General features: G+C 42.3%; 1 protein-coding gene across 3 annotated transcripts in view; it reads right to left on the bottom strand.

Moving 5' to 3' along the window:
* Positions 1 to 16,656, bottom strand: part of LOC133575965 (phytanoyl-CoA hydroxylase-interacting protein-like) — a 55,905-nt gene that overhangs the window by 31,188 nt on the left and 8,061 nt on the right. For all 3 annotated transcript variants that reach the window (XM_061929009.2, XM_061928960.2, XM_072915333.1), the window contains one exon: positions 6,850 to 7,070. In XM_061929009.2, coding sequence (XP_061784993.2) covers positions 6,850 to 6,958 — 109 coding nt within the window. In that variant the 5' untranslated portion in view covers positions 6,959 to 7,070. The remainder of the gene's footprint in view (positions 1 to 6,849; positions 7,071 to 16,656) is intronic.

Here is a 16,656-nt window from a genome sequence, read left to right as displayed (position 1 = left end):
CATAGGTGAGGATGGGAACGTAGATCGACCGGTAAATTGAGAGCTTTGCCTTCCGGCTCAGCTCCTTCTTCACCACAACGGATCGATACAGCGTCCGCATTACTGAAGATGCCGCACCGATCCGCCTGTCGATCTCACGATCCACTCTTCCCTCACTCGTGAACAAGACTCCGAGGTACTTGAACTCCTCCACTTGGGGCAAGATCTCCTCCCCAACTCGGAGATGGCATTCCACCCTTTTCCGGGCGAGAACCATGGACTCGGACTTGAAGGTGCTGATTCCCATCCCAGTCGCTTCACACTCGGCTGCGAACCGATCCAGTGAGAGCTGAAGATCCTGGCCAGATGAAGCCATCAGGACCACATCATCTGCAAAAAGCAGAGACCTAATCCTGCAGCCACCAAACCGGATCCCCTCAACGCCTTGACTGCGCCTAGAAATTCTGTCCATAAAAGTTATGAACAGAATCGGTGACAAAGGGCAGCCTTGGCGGAGTCCAACCCTCACTGGAAACGTGTCCGACTTACTGCCGGCAATGCGGACCAAGCTCTGACACTGATCATACAGGGAGCGGACCGCCAAAATCAGACCGGATGGCTTCGAAGCGATTCTGGACCACCATCCGCCGCCTCAGGAAGGGGAAGCAGTGCACTATCAACACCGTGTATGGTGAGGATGGTGTTCTGCTGACCTCGACTGCGGATGTTGTGGATCGGTGGAGGGAATACTTCGAAGACCTCCTCAATCCCACCAACACGTCTTCCTATAAGGAGGCAGTGCCTGGGGAATCTGTGGTGGGCTCTTCTATTTCTGGGGCTGAGGTTGCTGAGGTAGTTAAAAAGCTCCTCGGTGGCAAGGCCCCGGGGGAGGATGAGATCCGCCCGGAGTTCCTTAAGGCTCTGGATGCTGTGGGGCTGTCTTGGTTGACAAGACTCTGCAGCATTGCGTGGACATCGGGGGCGGTACCTCTGGATTGGCAGACCGGGGTGGTGGTTCCTCTCTTTAAGAAGGAGAACCGGAGGGTGTGTTCTAACTATCGTGGGATCACACTCCTCAGCCTTCCCGGTAAGGTCTATTCAGGTGTACTGGAGAGGAGGCTACGCCGGATAGTCGAACCTCGGATTCAGGAGGAACAGTGTGGTTTTCGTCCTGGTCGTGGAACTGTGGACCAGCTCTATACTCTCGGCAGGGTCCTTGAGGGTGCATGGGAGTTTGCCCAACCAGTCTACATGTGCTTTGTGGACTTGGAGAAGGCATTCGACCGTGTCCCTCGGGAAGTCCTGTGGGGAGTGCTCAGAGAGTATGGGGTATCGGACCAGCACATTCCGTTCTGAATAATCACGTATTGTGCGTACTGAGCTGCTCGCATGATATGTATGACTCCTCCCTTTAGAGGCAGCCTCAGCGATGTAACTAGGGAACTCCTAAACTGAATAGAGGAGAGCGTGGGCTGTTCCTCAGAGCGTAGGGTGAGACTGTAACTGAGTGTGCAGCTCCATGCAGTCTCCTCATCAGCAAAATTGAACTCTGTCTCTGCCTGATTCCTTTGCTTCTTGTTCTGTTTAATAGATAGTTCCGTGCTTAAACCTGCCCTATTTTGCCCAGGTCTGGTCTAGCTTGTCCTTAGTAGATGGCATCACAACTCTTGCTTGGTAACACACCTCATACACGGAGTACCACAGCTGACTTGGTGTATATTGAAATATTAGACGTGTGCTTCATCTTTACAATCCACACACACGTAAACACACTACCCAGGAAACATCATACCTGTGCATGTTGTACTCCAACACATCGAGCCAGTAACTTCATGTTCTGTCAGATTAAAAGGAGACTGTTCACATTTCCTACGTCAGTTTTACTTGTCTCCAGTACAGTTCTAGTTGACCTCATTATGTGCTGAAAGCTGTAAGAGAGCAGGATATACTGGAATAGAATATAATAGGATAAACTTATTTATCCCACATTGGGAAAATAAATGCTTACAACTATGGATGTAACAGTATTAATGATAACTGCGGTATAACTCCTGACGGTCAACATTTAACATTTTAATTATGTAAAAACCGTGATCAAAAACTGCACCTAGATTAAGTAAGCAAGTACATTTTATTTATAAAGCTCTTTTCACAGACAAAATCACAAAGCGTAGGTGAAGTAAAGCAATTCAATTAAAACAGGGAATCATTTTTGATAAAAAGTGGATTAAAAATGATAGTTAAAAGGTTCATTAACTAAAAGCTCACAGACTGACTGCCGCCAGCTCGCTCGCTAACATGAAAACAAAAGACATCAACGTCTGTCCCCATTAAGAAACAACACACCCCTATCTAAAGTGATAAAAACACATCAGTCTCTGAGAAACTAAGATATTGACTTGTGCACATTGAACATCTCTTCAACAGTCATTGTTCTATACTCGAAGGAATACGAGACCCAGGCGTTCTTACGGTGCGTTCAAGGACCGCTGGACAGAGTAGGGCGCCACAACGCCCGGCAGAAATAATAAATAATAACAGATTTGGTTTACTATGCATGTTTAATTAAGTACATCTTAAAGTGCTACGGTACAAAACAATATTTAAAACAAAAGTTTAGCCATTAAAACAAGACTAAAATACTATCAGTCAAGCATAAGAAACACAAAACATGCAAAATAGTGGCTTTTATAACAGTGTCTATTTATAAAATACTCAAAAGTCAAAAGATTTCTGTGTGTATATAAGGAGATTTTATAAAAATACTTTGAGTACATTCAACAATAGCGTGATCATTTTGGTCACAATAACTGTGATATGAAATTGTTACATTCCTACTTACAATCTAGCTAAAATGGGGCCAGAAGCAGAATTTGACCTGAAACTTTTTTTTTCGCACTTTTATTTATTTGAAACATTTTTTTCATGTTTATAATTACAACTTTGATGCATGTTTTGTTCAAATGTATAGTAGAGAAATTGTTCAGCAATGCATTTATTAAGTGAAACATAGCTCATTTAACAGTAAGTCTTTGCTGTCGTCCAGCATTCTGTTTTTGTTTACTTTGTAGCCGGTTAACTTTTAGTTGTTCAAATGTATAGTAGAGAAATTGTTCAGCAATGTATTTATTGAGTGAAACATAGCTCATTTAACACTAAGTCTTTGCTGTCGTCCAGCATTCTGTTTTTGTTTACTTTGTAGCCAGTTAACTTTTAGTTTCGTTCTGCATAGCCTTCTCTAAGCTTCAATGCCTTTTCTTAGGGGCACTCACCTTTTGTTTATTTTTGGTTTAAGCATTAGATGTCATGTCTGTGTAATCATGTTTTGTTTTAAGTCATGTTTTGTTTAGTTTCTGGCTTTTCACTCCCTTGTCTTGTTTGCATGATTACCCCATTAGTTTCACCTGTTCCACGTTTGGACTCATTGTGCACTCTTGTTTGTCACCATAGCAACCATTAGTTTTCACCTGTCACGTCACGCACCTGTTTCACGTTTTGAGCCACGCACCTGCTTTCACTAATCATGTCCATAGTATTTAAGTTCATTCATTTTCTGTTGTTCGTCCTGACGACATCCCCGCATTTATGCTCCTGCACACTCTCCACACCCTGATGACCCTTGCTACTCTTTTTTTCATGCCGGTTCCATGCCAAGTAAGTTTTTGTTTATTAAGCCACAGTTAGTGTTTTGTTTAATTGTTCATAGTTTCTGCCAATGTGCAAGTTTTGTGTTTATAGTCTAGTTTTGTACCTCCGCCCCTGTGCGCGCTTTTCGTTTATTCCTTTTTTGATAGTTTAAATAAATCATGTACCCACCTTCAAGCCTTGACCAGTCCAGTTCATTTGCACCACGGGAGAACAAACCAAGCCACAGTCCTAGTCTTGACATTAGACACCTTTTTACCTGCACCCTGCCTCCCGCTGTTTCCGACATATACAAAGCAATTAGCTACCTGCTGCCACCTACTGATATGGAAGAGTATTACACGGTTACTCTGCCGAGCTCTCGACAGCACCGACACTCAACAACAACACATCATTTACAGACTATAATTACTGGTTGGCAAAAAATATTTTTAACCTAAATAGGTGAAATGAGATCATCTCCCACGGCACACCAGACTAGGGATGTCCCGATCCAGGTTTTTGCACTTCCGATCCGATACCGATATTGTTTTTGCATTTCCGATCCGATACCGATACTGACTGATACCGATACTGACCGATACTGGCCTATCCGAGCATGTATTAAAGTTTAAAGTTATTTAGCCTACTTAGTTGTCAGAATCATGTTGAAAAGGGTTTTAGTACTCTTGATAACAACTAGCCAGCTGAATTAGGGGAGTTTGAATAATACACAATGGTTGGTAACAAGAAACTGACCTGTTTATTCAAGGATAAACACAAAATAGACAAAATGATACATGACAAACAGAAATGGCATCATTGAACTAGGGCTGGGCGATATGGCCTTTTTTTAATATTGCGATATTTTAAGGCCATATTGCGATACACGATATATATCTCGATATTTTGCCTTAGCCTTGAATGAACGCTTGATGCATATAATCACAGCAGTATGATGATTCTATGTGTTTTGATTGATTGATTGATTGAGACTTTTATTAGTAGATTGCACAGTGAAGTACATATTCCGTACAATTGACCACTAAATGGTAACACCCCAATAAGTTTTTCAACTTTTTTAAGACGGGGTCCACTTAAATTGATTCATGATACAGATATATACTATTTTGATGGTGTGGAGTCTGGACGTGTGGCACCGAATGGAGATAAGCGTCTCGACAGACGTCACAATATTTGAACAATGATGACGAAAACTGTTGTCTCTGTCGTGTCCGTGTGTCGAAAATTGTTATGCGCTTATTTTTTTTATTTGATTTTGTGCGTGGCATAGATTTGCTGTGCGCAGAGGACGCTTGAGCAGGCGCGCACCTTAGCAGCTGCGCTAGCATCACAGCTAACGTTAGCCATGCCGCTACCTCGCTCTCTGCTGGGAGAGGACGTATGTGACGTATGACATGACAGTATGTGACGTGTGTAAGAAGGTGCGCTCGCTGTCTGTGAGAGGGAGACACAGGAAAGAGTGAGAAGAGCCTGTCGTGTAATGCCAGCAGCTAAAAGCAACTGCGTGAGAATAGGCGAGGGCGGACCTACGTCACTTCCGCCTGCCAATCCCCTAGCAACCGGTCGCCATATTGAATTCGTTGAAAACAAACCAGCTCACAGCGAACACAGCATTGACAGAAAAGGCATTTAACGAGGTTTCACGGCATTTTAAACTGTTCTAAATGGCGCATGATTATGTAAATAGTCTTTCCAGTGAGGCTAGGTTAAGATACGAGTTAAAATGTTCTGTAGTTGGATTAAACGACTGCCCTTACCGCCTTCCAGCAGATGGTATAGCCAAGTTGTGGTTAAGAAGGTGGATTTTTGTTCCTTATATTTACCAGAAACGAAGTGATCCGAACACACGACCCGGGATTTTGGGGGACTCCAGTGAGAACCGTCCTCGTTTTCCCGGTGTAAAGCTGCGAGCCATTTGTCTCGTCTCTGTGGGCTTTTAGCACGCTTTGGCAGAACAAAATACGACCTTTGTTTTCCCTGTTTCCAGTTGTGGTTTGCACAACCAAAAACAACACCGTTTTTTGGCATTTTGGAGGCAGAATGACGGGTTTAATCAGCGCAGGTCGACAGGTTAAAGAGTAATGGCGACGGTTTGTTTTCAACGCCAGTCAGGTTGCTATGGCTCGAAGAACCCGTATGTAGCTCAGTTGCCCGGATGTCGGCCCTGCCCTATCGTGAATGTGTTGAAGGTGTGCTGGAAAATGCGGAACGGAAATTACGGAGCAGCAGAAAAGTGGAATGTATTATTTAAATAGGTGCGTTGGAAAACACGGACCGGGTTTTTTTTTAAACTGTATCTGGATGGGCATTTTCCCATGCCTTGCCGATACGCAATTTTTGGCAAATATCGGCAGCCGATCCGATCCAAATATCGGATCAGGACATCCCTACACCAGACTGTATCAGACTGCACTAGTGTGCCGCGGCACGGTGGTTGAAAAACACTGCGCTAGCTTGTGTGCCGTTGGGAACATGAACGGAGCGCTGAGTGGGAACCGGCAGTGGAGTCGGCCATGTGAACTCCTGCACTCGCCAACGGTCTCTTTAGCGTGTGCAGGTGTGGTGTTGCTCCGTAAACAAACACCATGTGGGCGTCTCAAGGACACACGGGCACCGTTTAGGAAGTGCCTACAAATGTGAGCGCCAACCCTGGCAGCGGGGTCCAGGTTCTGAGAGAGGCCATTATGAAAATGACAGCTCTAGAGTCAAAGCACTAAGAGGACGTGTTCAAGTGCAGCCATGGAGTGCACCGTGCAAACCTCCCAAAAAGCCCTGCAAATAAATCCTCATCACATTCATTGATCGGGACTCTTTTCATTGCGGAGGCTGTGCGCTCACATGTGTGTGTGCAGCCATGTTGGAGCCTCTCCCGGTCATGATGATGACTTGCTTTTTTTCTGCACCATCACACCGTGTCGGCACCTTGTAAAAACTCTCCATTTGACTGCAAACTTTCACGCCACATTACTGCATGACTTCATTAAGACCGGCGGTGCGGCTTACGACACAAAGCGTCGGTTAAAAGGCGGGGTGGCCGTGCCTGTGGCGTGAGATAAGAACATTTCCGCGTGCAATATGTCACACCAGAGAAGTGTTTGCTATTCCACACACGCACACACACACCACCTTCCCTTTCAAAAAGGCACGATAGTGCTTGCAAAAACAGACTCTTTGATCCCGTTGATGAGCGATAAATAGCAGAGGATAAAGGATGCATCTTACCTTCTCTCTCACACAGCTGTATGGAATCCAGGCTCAGGTCCTTGATCATGCCCTCGCAGGGGCTCAGCGGGCTGCTGATGCTGTTGCGCGCTAAGCCTGGCACCTCCATCGCTGGCTGAGAGTGTCGGAAATGCGGCGACGCTGTCAATGGCCGAGCAGAGCTGGTCCACGGGAGGAGGAGGAGGAGGGAGGGAGGGCTGCACGGTGGGTGTGTGTCCACGCTGGAGGAGGAAGAAGAAAGACCAGTGTGAAGCCTCTCTCTCTCTCTCTCTCTCTCTACGTCACACCATTGCATCAGTGCAGATATATTACTTATGGGCCTGCTCGGATGCTGCAAAGCAAGAATTCCACAGCACCATTTACTCCTCATACTCGCCATTTACATGTTGGAACATTCTGTCTACACATGCACTATAAGACTGACAATTCAGTCTACAGATTAGGGACACATATGGTAAGGTACCAGGTACCAGGCTAGCCCTAAGAGGTGCTCTCACCCGGCTTGAACCCAAAAGTTACTCCTGATATACACAGGTAAAAGCCAGTAAATTAGAATATTTTGAAAAACTTGATTTATTTCAGTAATTGCATTCAAAAGGTGTAACTTGTACATTATATTTATTCATTGCACACAGACTGATGCATTCAAATGTTTATTTCATTTAATTTTGATGATTTGAAGTGGCAACAAATGAAAATCCAAAATTCCGTGTGTCACAAAATTAGAATATTACTTAAGGCTAATACAAAAAAGGGATTTTTAGAAATGTTGGCCAACTGAAAAGTATGAAAATGAAAAATATGAGCATGTACAATACTCAATACTTGGTTGGAGCTCCTTTTGCCTCAATTACTGCGTTAATGCGGCGTGGCATGGAGTCGATGAGTTTCTGGCACTGCTCAGGTGTTATGAGAGCCCAGGTTGCTCTGATAGTGGCCTTCAACTCTTCTGCGTTTTTGGGTCTGGCATTCTGCATCTTCCTTTTCACAATACCCCACAGATTTTCTATGGGGCTAAGGTCAGGGGAGTTGGCGGGCCAATTTAGAACAGAAATACCATGGTCGGTAAACCAGGCACGGGTAGATTTTGCGCTGTGTGCAGGCGCCAAGTCCTGTTGGAACTTGAAATCTCCATCTCCATAGAGCAGGTCAGCAGCAGGAAGCATGAAGTGCTCTAAAACTTGCTGGTAGACGGCTGCGTTGACCCTGGATCTCAGGAAACAGAGTGGACCGACACCAGCAGATGACATGGCACCCCAAACCATCACCCAACCATGCAAATTTTGCATTTCCTTTGGAAATCGAGGTCCCAGAGTCTGGAGGAAGACAGGAGAGGCACAGGATCCACGTTGCCTGAAGTCTAGTGTAAAGTTTCCACCATCAGTGATGGTTTGGGGTGCCATGTCATCTGCTGGTGTCGGTCCACTCTGTTTCCTGAGATCCAGGGTCAACGCAGCCGTCTACCAGCAAGTTTTAGAGCACTTCATGCTTCCTGCTGCTGACCTGCTCTATGGAGATGGAGATTTCAAGTTCCAACAGGACTTGGCGCCTGCACACAGCGCAAAATCTACCCGTGCCTGGTTTACCGACCATGGTATTTCTGTTCTAAATTGGCCCGCCAACTCCCCTGACCTTAGCCCCATAGAAAATCTGTGGGGTATTGTGAAAAGGAAGATGCAGAATGCCAGACCCAAAAACGCAGAAGAGTTGAAGGCCACTATCAGAGCAACCTTGGCTCTCATAACACCTGAGCAGTGCCAGAAACTCATCGACTCCATGCCACGCCGCATTAACGCAGTAATTGAGGCAAAAGGAGCTCCAACCAAGTATTGAGTATTGTACATGCTCATATTTTTCATTTTCATACTTTTCAGTTGGCCAACATTTCTAAAAATCCCTTTTTTGTATTAGCCTTAAGTAATATTCTAATTTTGTGACACACAGAATTTTGGATTTTCATTTGTTGCCACTTCAAATCATCAAAATTAAATGAAATAAACATTTGAATGCATCAGTCTGTGTGCAATGAATAAATATAATGTACAAGTTACACCTTTTGAATGCAATTACTGAAATAAATCAAGTTTTTCAAAATATTCTAATTTACTGGCTTTTACCTGTATATCAGTGACGTGCGGTGAGGTTGATGGCTGGTGAGGCACTGACTTCATCACAGTCAGATTTACAAACATATGAACCCTAAAGAGTATCTTATTCACCATTTGATTGGCAGCAGTTAACGGGTTATGTTTAAAAGCTCATACCAGCATTCTTCCCTGCTTGGCACTCAGCATCAAGGCTTGGAATTGGGGGTTAAATCACCAAAAAAGTATTCCCGGGCGTGGCGCCGCTGCTGCCCACTGCTCCCCTCACATCCCAGGGGGTGATCAAGGGGACGGGTCAAATGCAGAGGACAAATTTCACCACACCTCGTGTGTGTGTGACAATCATTGGTACTTTAACTTAACTTTAACTTTACACATACAAACTGTAGCACACAAAAAAGCACATTTAATAAAAAAAACGTTATTATGGTCTTACCTTTACTTAGAAATGAAGTCCACAACTAAAGCCCTCACTTCAACTTTCCACGTGCAAGATTGAATCTATTTAAAAAAGTGTAACCGAGGGTTTATAAATGTGGCCTATACTGTATGAAACTACAAAATAACAAACACGGAGGCTCCAGTTTACACGAGGACCACTTTATTTACCTTCTTTCAAAAACCTCCGCAACGTGACATCACTTCCGCTCTTAGCGCCTTCAAAATAAGAGGTCAAGGCATATACTGTATAACAGCGCATAACAGGAACTTAACATCACAAAGAGGAAAGCCCATGAAAATAGGTTACAAAAGTTATGTAATAAGAAGCCAAAAAGTGCAAAAACAATAATGTTTGTGTTGGAGGAGTTGTGAATTAGATACACCTGCAGTCTGCAGGTGTATCTAATGTGTCCCTGCAGTCATTCACAACTCCTCCAACACCAACATTATTGTTTTTGCACTTTTTGGCTTCTTATGAAATATTTTTTTAAAATAGATTCAATCTTGCACGTGGAAAGTTTAAGTGTGGGCTTTAGTTGATATAACAATTCTAGGGCGGGGGTGCAGGAGGCGAGCCTCAGCCAGTGCGTCTTTTGCAGCCGTTTTATGATCGCTCAGCACAAGAAATACGTTACACACATACAGTTGTTGACAGAATACACTGTACATTATATACCTCAGCTAACTAAACTATGGAAATGTATAATATAATTCATATAGCAATACGGTCTCACTGCACAGCAGGCCAGCAGTTAGCCGAGTCATTGCGCAATCCATGTTGAGGCACTGAGTGACGTGCCTCGACTGGCTGCTGATCACCGCACCGTCTCTTCTCAGTATTTGAACAGCAAATGTGAAAATTCAGCGATTTTGAATAAAAATTATCTAAAACTGGTGAAGTTAAATGGAAAATAACTTTATAGTATAATCACTGGATACATATAACAATTTAATTTTTTTTTTTTCTTTTTACTTTTTTTTTCTTTCCATGATGGCAGGTGAGGCCCTGCCTCACCTGCCTTTAGTGACTGCACGTCACTGATATATATATACTTGCAGTGTATATATTGTACATATTACATATTATTATGAATGTGTCTGTTACTACATTATATATATACTTGCAGTGTGTATATTGTACATATTACATATTGTTATGAAGGTGTCTGTTACTACATTATATATATACTTGCAGTGTGTATATTGTACATATTGTTATGAAGGTGTATGTCGTTGGAGGGTTTTGAAGTTGTTTTAGAGACTTTGAAGGCTACAACAGTGACTGATCTTAGCCGTATCTTTCAAACGTTTATCATCTTTAAAATCCTAATACATTTTTTTTTTTAAAAAGACATGTTCTCTTGTCTCTCATGATTGTGAACGATAGGCAAAATTCCCAAAAATTGCAGTTCCCCTTTAAACAAACTTTGTTTGGATCATATTTTTATTGATATTTAATTTGTTTTTTTAAACGCAAAGTGACATTTTGACGCAAAAAATAATGTCTCTAAATGTGTGTTTTCGCGGGAATTTCATATGCTTGTATTTTTCCCCATTTGGTGTGTTCCATAATCCTCCCATATAAATGATCTTTGTAGGAAGGTCAACTTGCAGCCATGTTATCATGGAGTATCCACTCAGGTTGCTAGCATGCTAGCTATTAGCACTGCTAGAGTTTCCCAGAGGTGGGTAGTAACGCGCTACATTTACTCCGTTACATCTACTTGAGTAACTTTTGGGATAAATTGTACTTCTAAGAGTAGTTTTAATGCAACATACTTTTACTTTTACTTGAGTATATTTATAGAGAAGAAACACTACTTTTACTCCGCTACTTTTATCTACATTCAGCTCGCTACTGATTTTTATCGATCTGTTAATGCACGCTTTGTTTGTTTTGGTCTGTCAGACAGACCTTCATAGTGCCTGCGTTTCAACAAATACAGTCACTGGTGACGTTCACTCCGTTCCACCAATCAGATGCAGTCACTGGTGACGTTGGACCAATCAAACAGAGCCAGGGGTCACATGACCTGACTTAAACAAGTGTAAAAACTTATTGGGGTGTTACCATTTAGTGGTCAACTGTACGGAATATATACTGTACTGTGCAATCTACTAATAAAAGTCTCAATCAATCAATCAAAAGTGTGAAGGAAAAAAGACCCTTTTTTATTTCAACCGTACATCCCGTCAAAAGCCTAAAGACTGACTGCACAGTTCCTGTCTTCACAATAAAAGTGCCGCTCCATCGCGCCTGCGCTTTCAAAACAAGAGTCTCCGAAAGCCAGCGCAAACAAGCTAGCCAGCTACGGAGTTTGCCGCCAATGTATTTCTTGTAAAGTGTATAAAAACGAATATGGAAGCTGGACAAATAAGATGCCAAAAACCAACCACTTTCATGTGGTATTAGACAGAAAGGAGGAACTTTTTTTCTCCTCCATTTGAAAACGTGGACGTTATCATCACTACTGTCTGATTACAATCAATGCAAGTCATCAGAATCAGGTAATACACCAACTTATATTCTTGTCTTCATGAAAGAAAGGAATCTATATGTGTTAAACATGCATGTATATTCATTAAAACACCTTTAACATGTAAACAAAAACGGCAAAAATAAATAAATATAAATTATATACTGTATATATATATGTGTGTATATATATATATATATGTATATGTATATATATATAAATGTGTATATATATATATATATGTGTGTATATGTATGTATATATATATAAATGTGTGTATATATATATATATGTGTGTGTGTGTGTGTGTGTATATATATATATATATATATATATATATATATATATATATATATATATATATATATATATATGATATGTGTGTGTATGTTACTCATCAGTTACTCAGTACTTGAGTAGTTTTTTCACAACATACTTTTTACTTTTACTCAAGTAAATATTTGGGTGACTACTCCTTACTTTTACTTGAGTAATACATCTCTAAAGTAACAGTACTCTTACTTGAGTACAATTTCTGGCTACTCTACCCACCTCTGGAGTTTCCTTAGTATAAAAGGCAAAGCCCAAAAGCCACACAGTCGGTCTGAAATACTGGAGCGTTTGAAATGGTTCTAGTTGAACAATTATTATCTTCTATTTGCTGCTTCTTGATTGCGCGCGGAGTTCCGAATGCATGAATCGTTCAGTGGATTAGCGCCGAGACGTCCCATGAATTGAATTGGTCGCTTACATAAGGAGATTATCCCGGGTTCTCCTCCTCCGGTTGGGGGCTGCGTCAAAGCCAGAGCAGAGTGAACCGCATCCAGGAAGGATGGATGGATGGATGGGGCTCAGGTGCAAGTGGACTAATGATGCTGGGGAGGGAAGGGACCTCCTTCATTAAATGGATGCACATCTTCCCCCTTTTTCCGCCTGATTGATGTTTGATTAGCCCGTGCTTAGTCAAATTAGCATAAGAGCCAGCCACAGACTACAATGGTCAGGGCGTATATTCACTGACTTGTGTGTGTCTATTACTTAAAGGCTCACAGGAAAAAGGGGGGTCTCTTATAGGTTAAGCGTATGATAAATGGAAGGCGCTGCAGGCTCTGACATCATTTGGCCGCGCTGAAGTCGGGACTCATTTTCATGTTTGGCTCTCCCACAGCACTGAGTGTCACTTCCTATTTGTTTTGTCTGCCTCTCGGTTACTCAAAGCACCCCGAAGGAGAGCCCACGGGGGTGTTTATGCGTTCAGCTGGACGACGGATTCTGTGGCGACCCCCCACGAGACTCCTGAGTCACGCCGTTTAATATGACGGAGAGGCGGGGATGAGACGGGTGGAGTCACCTAAAAACCACAAATTTACTCAAAAGCTGACAGTGCAACTTATAACCCGGTGCGCTTTATATATGGATTAATATTAAGATTCATTTTCATAAAGTTTAGGTCTCGCAACTACGGTAAACAGCCGCCATCTTTTTTCCCCGTAGAAGCGGAAGTGCTTCTTCTTCTACGGCAAGCAACCGCCAAGGTAAGCACCCGCCCCCATAGAACAGGAAGCGCTTCTTCTTCTACTGTAAGCAACCACCCGCCCCCGTAGAAGAAGAAGAAGCGCGCGGATATTACGTTTCATTTCCTTTGTGTGTTTACATCTGTAAAGACCACAAAATGGCTCCTACTAAGCGACAGGTTTCCGGTTCATGAAAAGACGCAATCTCTCCATCCGCACACGGACTACTATTTCACAGCAACTGCCTAAAGACTTTCAAGAAAAGCTGGCTACTTTCCGTGCATATTGTAAAAACAAGATAGCTGAAAAAAAGATCCGGCCAGAGAACATTATCAACATGGACGAGGTTCCACTGACTTTTGATATTCCTGTGAACCGCACTGTGGATACAACGGGAGCACGTACGGTGAATATTCGCACCACAGGGAATGAGAAGTCATCCTTCACTGTGGTTCTAGCTTGCCATGCTAATGGCCAGAAACTTCCACCCATGGTGATATTCAAAAGGAAGACGTTGCCAAAAGAGACCTTTCCAGCCGGCGTCATCATAAAAGCTAACTCAAAGGGATGGATGGATGAAGAAAAGATGAGCGAGTGGTTAAGGGAAGTTTACGCGAAGAGGCCGGGTGGCTTTTTTCACGCAGCTCCGTCCATGTTGATATACGACTCCATGCGCGCCCACATCACGCTGGTTTTTAATATATTATTAAAGTTTGACTGACCTATCTGACTGTTTTTTTGACATTCCCTTTAGCGCAGTTAGATGCGGCTTATAACACGGGGCGGCTTATAGGCGGACAAAGTTTTGAAATATGCCGTTCATTGAAGGCGCGGCTTATAACCCAGGGCGGCTTATGGTGCGGAAAATACGGTAACTCAGAGATCAGGGCTTTTGGAGTAAGGTGCTGGAAGACTTTGGGGAAAAGTGCTGCTAATTTAAACAACAACAACCTCTTGAGCTAGTTTCTGTTTGGTTAACAATAGAGTCTGGTAGAGGTGGGGACAATAATACAATTATAGACGCATCGCAATTAGGACATGGACGATTATAAAACCAATTATTAAACGTCAATAATCGATACATTTATTGTAAATCAAGTCATGCAGACAGTTCTAAAATTTGGCTGACTGCAGCGAGCCCCCCCACTGAGAGATCCGCCCAGCTCCTTTATTATTTGACACTTATGTTACAGTTTTGCACACTTTTCCATGAATTTAGTAAATGTGATGGGAATTAGTTATTTCAAATGCACTGTTCTTCAAAGTTGCAAGCAATAAACGCTTATTTAATGAAATAAAATATACATAAATTAACGATGCATAAATAATCAATCTTTAATTGAATCGTGAGGTGGACCAAGACAGTCTGGATCAAATATTTTTTAGCCGCTACGGTGCAAACAATTGGCAGTGAGCAGAAAATTCTACAAAATAGGCTCAGAATATTTAGATCAGACTTTTTCAGGGAGTATAAGGCGCCTATCGTATTGTATTCCCTGAGGAGAGACAGCAAATACAACAATTCATAGGCACAAAAACATTGTGTAATCCTGCTCACCAAACAACCCATTAATTGATTAAGAAACCAAATAAAGGAAATCCACCCACAAATCAACCAGCCAACCAACACATTTACAAAGAAACCAAATAATTCACTGACCACGAAAACAAAGAAACTAACCAACCCACAAACGAAAAAACAATCAGCCATTTAAATAATGAAAGCAACCAACAAACCAACTACTTGTTAAGAAGAAGCCAACCAACTAGCAAATAAATCGATGAACTAGCTAAGCTAACTAAGAGATAAACCAGCCAACGTACTAACTAACTGATGAAGAAACCAACACATTGACAAAGAAACCAAACAAATTACTCCATTGACCACGCAAACTAACCAATGAACAAACCAACTAACTACCTGACAAAGAAGCCAACAACTAACGAGCAAAGAGATCGAAGGACTAGCTGACCAATAGATGAACTGGCCAACATTTTAACTGATGAAGAAACCCACTAACAAAGAAAGCAATGAACTAACCAACAAGCTGACAAAGAAACCAACCAACATTCCATAAAATAATTCCCTGACCATGCAAACAGCTAATTAGGAAACCAATCAATTAACAAATAAACCAACCAACGGACAAAGAACCAACCATCTAACTAGCAAATAACTCAAACATACTAACAAACAAACTAACAAACTAATAAAATGACAGAACAACCAACTAGCAAATACATCAAAGAACTAGCAAGGTAAAAGACAAACAGGCCAACATACCAACCATTAAAACAACAAAGAAACCAATGAACAAACTGAACAGTAACAACTAAAAAGTCAACCAACCAATCAACAAACAAACAAATAAAGTAACCAAAAAACTAGCTAAGAAATAAATCAACGAGCTCGCCAAAAAATATACTTGCCAGGGCGGCCAACATGCTAACTGATGACAAACCAGATAACAAATAAAGAAATGAACAAACCAACAATCCCATTGACTGAAAAAGATGCCAACCAACAAACTAACTAACTCCCTGAGCAAGAAAACTAAGGAAATGAACCAACATAGAGACAAACTAAACAATAAATGACCATCAAAGCCACCAACTAAGTGCTCTTTTACCATTCGGCTACGATAGCACTGATTAGCTACATTTCTTCTCCAAATCATTCAAAGTCAATGACAAGTCTCCAAATACGCTTAGGATGCGCCAACACCCTCCTGTGATTGTCTGAGAAGCAGCTTTAAATCACTTAATGATTGTAATCCAGACTTATGGCTTTGTTATTGTGGCATTGCATTCCTTCTCAGAGCAGCAGCAGAAGAATTGTTCAAAAATGAAACTCCTAAGGAAGTACATCCAGAAGGCTTGACTGTGTGACCTACATTCGGACTCGGAGTGAAAACACGCAGCATTTTCATGCACGGTGCAGGATTATGGCTTACAGCAGAATGTAGAACTCCTACTAAGCTCATAATCACCGCTGCATTCATACAGTAAAGAAACATCTCTCTAGGGCCTCAACTCTGCTCTGGAAGATTCCAGGAGGGCAAAACTGGGATTCTGATTCCCTTCCTGAAGGTCATGCACGCTCCTGTTGAGATGCAACATGATGCACAAGAAACACCAGTTATTTAGTGCAATTTAAGCTCTAATGGCTGTCCGTAATAAGACCCAGCTTGTGAGCAGACTTACCAGCGGCCTCCTGCTGGGTTTAAATACCTTCATTTCTAAAAGAGCTTTAGGCCTGATCGCCACAGA

This window comes from Nerophis lumbriciformis, linkage group LG02, assembly GCF_033978685.3.
Source record: "Nerophis lumbriciformis linkage group LG02, RoL_Nlum_v2.1, whole genome shotgun sequence".
NCBI lineage: Eukaryota > Metazoa > Chordata > Actinopteri > Syngnathiformes > Syngnathidae > Nerophis > Nerophis lumbriciformis.
This window is presented reverse-complemented; position numbering and strand designations above follow the sequence as displayed.